The 7,624-nt window shown below is 40.0% G+C and overlaps 1 protein-coding gene across 1 annotated transcript; it reads right to left on the bottom strand.

Moving 5' to 3' along the window:
* Positions 1–2,343: 2,343 nt before the first annotated feature.
* On the bottom strand, positions 2,344–4,226 carry phlda2 (pleckstrin homology-like domain, family A, member 2). The gene is made up of 2 exons (XM_014005580.1): positions 3,177–4,226; positions 2,344–3,082 (listed from the first exon to the last, which is right to left on the bottom strand). The coding sequence occupies exon 1, from the start codon at positions 3,631–3,633 to the stop codon at positions 3,223–3,225; it is 411 nt and encodes a 136-aa protein (XP_013861034.1). The 5' UTR covers positions 3,634–4,226; the 3' UTR covers positions 2,344–3,082; positions 3,177–3,222.
* Between the last annotated feature and the right edge of the window lie 3,398 nt (positions 4,227–7,624).

The raw sequence follows: 7,624 nt of genomic DNA, 5'->3' as shown, positions 1-7,624 counted from the left end.
TTATTATTATTATCAATAGCTTTCAGATCTAAACCACATAATTATTTGAAACACTTTTCAAATTGGAACAAGTTAAAATTTGTCAGCAGAAAACACCATTTAAAAAATAGTTTGCATTGTTGAAAATAAAATACATCAAAAAAATCATCTAAGGCCTGTTTAATGAAGGTACCACGAACTTTCACATATTTTCAATGAACTTTATTTATCAATCAATCAATCAATCAAACAAATTTATTTCGAACATGATGACCATACAAAGAGATAAACACATTAAATACAAAAATACATGTATTTTATGACAATAATAATCTCAACATGTTCGAAATGGAGTAGGAAGAATTTACAAAATATATAAATTCAAAAAATGCTGTTCTTTGAAATTTGCTTGATTTTTAGCTTGAGATCATTTTAGCTTTCAGCTACTGCTTTGATTTTAGCTCCGTTTATTGCTTGTTTTAGGTAAGTTAAAAATTCATTCATATATTCTCGATGTTTCAGCAGATATTCAGAATTTAGCATTCACAGAAAGGCCACTTCTCCAGCTTTGATCTCATACATTTGATTATCTCCTACTGAAAATAAAACTTCCCCCCCAGCTCAACAGCATGCTTGTCTAACAAAAGGTGAACACTGTTATAATTCCTGAGAAACACACAACTTTAACTAACTGAGCTTCAAAAAAAAAGCATGAAGTTCTGTTTTTCTGAGATTTCACCAAAAACAAAACTATTCCCATGTTGAAACAAACTTACTTTAAAAGTTGGATTCGTGTAGATAATTTTTTTCAGAGGACACTAAATGATTGTTGGGATGTGAGAAGAGTTGAGTTTATCTGGATGATGAAACACACTGAAACATGTTCCCTTCAGCAGCTTCGACTTATCAACGGCTTCTTGTGTTCACCATAAATGCCTCTGATGGACTTTTTCTTATCTGTTCGGCTCTTTGAAATAAAATCACGTCACGCTGTACATTACACCCCCCCCCCCCCCCCAATTTTTTTTCTGTGCTTTGTGCTGACAATGACGAGCTTTGGCCCGAGCTGTGTGACACAGGATGTTTACTGACACCAGAGGAGACGTGGCGTTTAAGTTTCTCTGGATGAGAGCTGTGGATCAGAACCAGGAAAGAAGTCTTCGTGAAAAAACTTTGTGGAGTTTTGAGGAGTAAATTAGAACCTGAGCTTCAGAGTTGTTCTTTAAACACAACATGTTCGGAACAAGTTGGTTGTTGTCTAAATAAAGCTCCAAAAACCTCATGTGGCCGGTGGGTCAGAAGCCAAGTGTGTGTGTGTGTGTGTGTGTGTGTGTGTGCGTGTGTGTCAAAGAGAGAGATTAACATGGTTCCTATTTGTGAAGCAGCAGTATTTTTAGAAAGAAGGCCCGTCCGCTCCTGTAATACTCCACAGATGAAGGCTTTGATGCGTTCATCGTAGCCTGATCCCTCTTCAAAGCTGCGCTCGTGGATGGGATGGGACACCAAGAGGGTGTGTGTGTGTGTGTGTGTGTGTGTGTGTGTGTGTGTGTGTGTGTGTGTGTGTGAGACTATACTTTTCATTATTCCTGGTAGGTGATTTACCTGATTTATCTCTCTGTGACCTTTTAACCTGTGGGTATTTGTGCTCAAACATACTTCCACCTCAGAGCTTCAGACAAAAAAAAAGTTTGTTTATGAGACGCATTTGGGTGAAATTTTAACACTGAAACAAAAATCCTCACAGGTCGTTTTAGTTGTTTTTRTATGGTTTAAGTCAGAGTCAAAAACTGAAGGAATTCCTTGAAGGAATTCATAAGTTTTGAGCAAAGTTTTTACTCAATAACACATGAAGTGTTATGAATGACTCTCAGCTATTACAAGTTTCAGCACAATTCTTTTTGTAAAATTCACTTAATTACAGCCATTGTGTTTTTTAAGGTCACTTGGCTGTGGTGGCCATCTTAGATTAGGTCTGCTTTAAAATTTTATTAGTTATTGATGCACATCCAATTATTCCCTGAAGATTTTATTGGAATCATCCCAGTGGTTCAAGAGATATTTTGCCAACAGACAAACACGGTTGAACAAACGGTCACAACTCRGCAGATTTGTGGAGACCGACTCTCAGCACACACAATTTAGGTTATAAGAGTTTCTGCCCTTTTTCCGTTTAACACATTTAATCATTKAATTTGATTTTTTAAATCAGCTTTAACCAGGTTTATAACAGCCAATAAACATCGTTTCCACCCTATAAGTTGTATTTCATGATAAGCTTCTGCTTGTTAAGAACAGAGGCCTMTGATTAGAGCAGGCCACTAATATTTGTCTTCAAACACAGACAAATCACAACTATTTCAAATCTTTTGTTTTAATCTCAAACATTTATTCTGTTTTCATATCAACACATGCCCACAGAGCTGTAAAAGTTTCCACACCTCTGGGTCAGGTGCGTTCAAAGACCTTCAGTCTTTTTAAGTTTCCGTTCTGATGACGCTTATCAGCTGTGAGTCAGGCCTGACACCCTCCCTGATGGCTACAATAAAAAGTCTCACATTCCTCCTGACAGCAGACAGAAAAGGGACTTCCCGCTCCTACACTCCCTCTTTACAGCTGCATGTGTGGCATTTAGTTCAAACAGCTTCCGGTGATCAGATATCCTGACTCATTACCAGACCTGAAGAAACTGGAAAGAACACCCCAAGTGGATACAATATCAAAAATAAAAAAACAGATTCAAAATGAGAATGAGTTCTGTTTAAAAAACACATGGATATTTATTCAAATAAATACACTTAAACACGTCGAAATAATATAATTTAAACAAAGAAAACAAGCTGTTTGCCAGTAACACCACTTCTGGAAACAAATAAATTAAAAACAGGATTTAAAAAGAGTCATTTCTCCCCGGAGAGCAAACATGAAATAGTTCTGACAGTTCAGTCCTGTTTGGAGCTTCTGAGAGGTTTTGTTCTGTCCGGTTTGGATCAGTTGGCCCGGTCTCCCCTGGGAGCTCGGTTCCGAACCGTCCTTCATCTCTGGACCCGGATGACCTCGCCTTCCATTTGGTCCGAGTTAGAAAATAAAATAGTCCAAATCGACACTGAAGGAGACAAAGAGAAGATTTGTTTTTACAAACACGTGACGGTTTGACCTTTGACTTTACAATAAGCTGTGTGTCCTCGTGCGTCTCTCACCGTGTCGGAGCAGAAAGAGCGCAGCGTCGCGCGCCGGCCGGCCGGATCAGGGCGCCCTGGCCATGCGCCTCTCCTCCTGGCCCGGAGACGCGCTCTCATTGTCCTGCCGCGTCTTAAAGCCCTGGATGGCCTGTCTGTTCTGGTAATCGATCAGCGCCATGGTGATCACCGCGTTCCAGCACTTGTCCTCCCAGGGGCACCGGAAGTCCACCTCCTTATTGTCCGTGGTCACGATGGTGAAGTAGACGAACTTGCCGGTGCGCTCCACGCAGTCCACCTTCTTGATGGACTCCAGTTTCAGCTCTTTGCTCTTGGAGCGCCTCTGGGTGTCCGCGTACATGTTGAGGCTGTCCGGGGTCAGGACGCACGTCTTCTTCTTCCAGAACTGGAGGAGGTTGTCGGTTCTCTTCTCCAGCTCGCCCTCCTTGAGGACATGGCCCATCTCGGCCGCGGACATCGTGATCGGTCAGGTTTGTCAACCGCCTGTTTCTCCCTTCGAGCAGCGCGAGGAGCGAGCCTCGTGTCGTCAGCGGTAATCCAGAGTTTGGGATGTGAATGAATGATGGACACTTTATAGCCTGCCGTGGCCTCGCCCCTTTTCCCGATGACGTCAGAAGGCAGGGGGAGGGGACGCAGCTGCCAGCGGAGTAATTCAAGGCTGAGCGTGGGCGGAAGCTTTATGGGCGCACGCAGGAGGGGCGAGGAGGAAGTCCGAACCTGGATCTATTTAGACTGCCGACATGTTAATTAGTAATCCACATCCCACTGTGGAGTCACACCAAATATTTGCCCACTCTGCACTAAGTGATTCACTGCAGACCTGATGTGTTTAATCACCAGATGTGCTCACAGATTAACTGAGGGATGTGCAGAAGTCAACTTTAATTCCAATATTCATTTTTCAGGAGGGCCGCATGAGCATTATAGTGGACCTCACAGGGCTAGTTATAATTAAATTTGAATTTTTATGTTTATCTTCAATTAAAAATCCCGCATCTCATTGCTACTACTGAGCACTACTTGGTATTTCCTGTATAGAAACAGCGTTTTAACAAATATCACATGTAGGCTACAACGAGATGTGAAATAAATAACAGAAATACTGTTAAAATTAAAATTAAGAGAGTTTTACTCACTGTTGTGTTATGATAAGTGCTGCCATCTTGAATTCTGAACTCTCCCACTTTCCGACAAGGAATTCCCATGCATGATTGACAAATAAACAATGTTGGCTTTAAATCGGCCTATGTTGAGACAATAATACAGGGCTATTTAACTAAATTGCTCAGTGGGGCACAGTTAACCAACGGACAGGACAAGTATCATTCTGTTTTACCTTTGATATTTGTTTGCTTTGTTGCATTGAATCATAAATTTAAAGTTTACCAATGAGATACAATCACACGTGGCCCAGAGCTTGAAAAAAAAACACATCATTTTCCAAGACAAACAAGTTATTCATTTTTCAAACTCTGCCCCTTCGCTCTTGTCATTCTTTAACAGGTCATCTTGTTTCAGCYCAGTGGGTTTTTGTTTCCATTCGGACAGCTCATCTGCTGCACACAAAAACCACGATTCTGCAGGTTTAAAGTGGTTTAGATCGAAAGAAAGCCAGCAAAAAAGTATGTTTTTCAAAAAGTCAGCTGTTAAAGTAGCAAAATTGTTAAAAAAGGTGTGTCTACCTCAAGGGTCTGCAGCCTTTACACTCAGAGCCAGTTCTTCCTCCTGGCTAAAAAAACAAAACAAAACGTGTCCAGATCTGAAAAACATGCTACAACTGTGATTTTCAACTGATGGCCCACGGGCCACTTTCAGTTTGTTGAAGGGGTAGTTTCCAGACATTAGGGGTGTTCAACAAAATTTGAACGTTAATATTATTTTTACACTTTAGCATAAAAATGACATTATTCATGTACACAAATACATATAACCTATCTCAAATTTAATAAAGAAATATTCCAATCTAATCAATTCACCATAGTTCTCAAAAACTTGTCTCAGAGGTATTTTTAAAAAAAATCAAAAAAGAGTCATACTGGAAGTTGGATTTTCAAGGTGGTCAACAAACTACCAGCATAAACGAATTAATGTTTCACTCCTTGCAATAGTAGTTTCGAACACATATTTGTGAACAAATTAAAACGGCCTTTTCTGTTGCAGTTATAAAAACACAACAACAACAAAATAATATTCATTTTGTGTTTTGATCAAACCTTTAAAGAGGTGCTGCAGAGGGTCCAAAGAGCTGCAGGTTGCAGACCCCCAGTTTACCCAATCCCTATCAGTTTAACGCTAGTAGTAAAACGTAAATGATGAATAAATACAGAATATATAAATCATTTGTCACTGTCTGCTTTCAAATATACCAAAAATTCTCATTTCATATATCAAACAGATGACTCAACCAACATAAAACAATGGTTATTGATTAAAAGCTTCATTTCCTGCTGAGATGTGATACAATTTTCTATCATTAGTTTTTTTTATTTTTATTTCAAAAGTTATATTTTTTCCTGTTCTGAAAATAAGACAGCTATTTGTCCTAGAATAGGTTAGGACTTGCAGTAAGTCTTAATGTCTTGTGATTTTTATACACCCAATGAAAGCTGGATCAAAGAGCTCAGATGTCGCCGGATTTCTCTGCTGAGGTGTGGCTGGCTCTCTTATCATCCTGACATGTACCACTCCCCAGCAGTGACCGCAGCGTCACGCTGCCAGTCAGCTGACTGACTCAGTCCTGGCTCCTGGGTCGCGTCTGACTGACAGACAGGAACAAACACTGAGGATCACTCAGCTGGGTTTGCCTGAATCAGGAGGAGGAGGTGATGGATGTCTCTGTCTCAGGAACACAACAGTGACTGTGGTATTTAGACAAACAGATTAAAGATTTATTTGTCCCCACTTCAGACCGAGACACATGTCTCAAAGGCTGAATGTCTTCATTCTGTAACGCAGGTTGCAACACTCTTAGTTTTATCTTTTTAAATTGTCATTGTGCAATGTGTCTTACACAGGTGGATTATGTTTTTCTTTTCTTTTTCATTTCATAATAGCTGTAATGGTTTTTATGTGGATTATTGTTTCTATTGAAGGCAGCTACAAAACAAATAATGCATTTAAAGTCATTAATAGTGTTCAGCACCAGCTAACAGCCCAAGTTGTTATTCTGTCTGTTTGGATTGGTTTTAACTCAACATTTTAGTGGTTCTAACTCAACAGTTTAGTCATTTTAACCAATTTATTTGTGCAGAAAACCCCACTCAGTTTGTTGAGTTAAAATAATAACCCAACCAACAGGGCTGACTTGGTCCAAGTTTGACCAGTGATGTGTTACAAATTGGATTATTTTTAACTCAGCAGTTTTAAAGGAGGCATATCCTGCATTTAAATTCTTCTTTTAACATTTTAATCATTCATTTGGGGTAAATTGGAACTACAATGCTTTGGTCTGAATTCCTCCTTATTGAAACTCCACAAGCCACTCTTTCACCCCTTTTTTGATCAACTCATTTTGAGGCTGTCTCTTTAAATGCAAACAAGGTCACATCCCAAACGCCTCCAGCTTCATTGTACGACTATTTAGCGACACAGAAACGTTGTTTACAAATTAATTATTTTTTTTGGCAGTTTGAGCACAAATAATTGGACTTAATAGTTCAGAAAACATCGTAGAAAATAGAGAAAACTGAACAGGTTGAGAAATAGGACCCAAACAGAATATAAAGATATATTTGCAGAACAAGGACAGACAAAGTTAAACTATTCTGAACTTCTAGAGACTCAAAGTACACAACAAAATGCATTTACTGGCTAAAAGAAGTATTTTTGCATGATACTGTATGTCCCCTTTAATGTATACAACTACAGAACTAGACAGAAAACACTGATGACTTCAGAGATTTAAAACACAGTAACAAATCCAAACCAAACAGCAGTGGTCTGTCTGTGGGCAGGAAACCTGTGGCCACACGTCAGCTGTCGGCTCATCAGATGACCGAAACAGATTGGAGGTCGGTTATATTGCCAATGTGCACTAAAGACCCACGTGTGAAAAGACAAAAAGGCTAAAGACATGTTAGCAGGCCTTCGAGGCCAGAAGGAAAACTGCACATCTGGAAGAACCCACAGTTCTGTGTTGCCCTGATTTACAAGCCAACCAGTGGAAGATTGCATCAAAAGGAAAGAAAAAAAAAACCTCAGTGACTCATTTTAAACATGTGTGTTGACACAGGAGCAGGATGTGGTGGTCAGCTCTGACCTCTCAGACAAAGGCACACGTGTTTCAGACTCKGCTGAGTGAAAAGGCACCTCCGCCTGTTTATCTCCTTCCTCTCCTCCCACATTTGTCTCAGGAACTCCTCTCTTTGTTACCCAGCAGTATGAGCCTGAGGTGAAGTGTGTGTGTGTGTCCGTGTGTGTGTGTGTGTGTGTGTGTGTGTGTGTGTGTG

This window comes from Austrofundulus limnaeus, unplaced genomic scaffold, assembly GCF_001266775.1.
Source record: "Austrofundulus limnaeus strain Quisiro unplaced genomic scaffold, Austrofundulus_limnaeus-1.0 Scaffold31, whole genome shotgun sequence".
Taxonomy (NCBI): domain Eukaryota; kingdom Metazoa; phylum Chordata; class Actinopteri; order Cyprinodontiformes; family Rivulidae; genus Austrofundulus; species Austrofundulus limnaeus.
This window is presented reverse-complemented; position numbering and strand designations above follow the sequence as displayed.

What these genes read in the sequence shown, in the direction of transcription:
- phlda2 (XM_014005580.1), bottom strand. Translation starts at nt 3,633, where the DNA reads ATGTCCGCGGCCGAGATGGGCCATGTCCTCAAGGAGGGCGAGCTGGAG.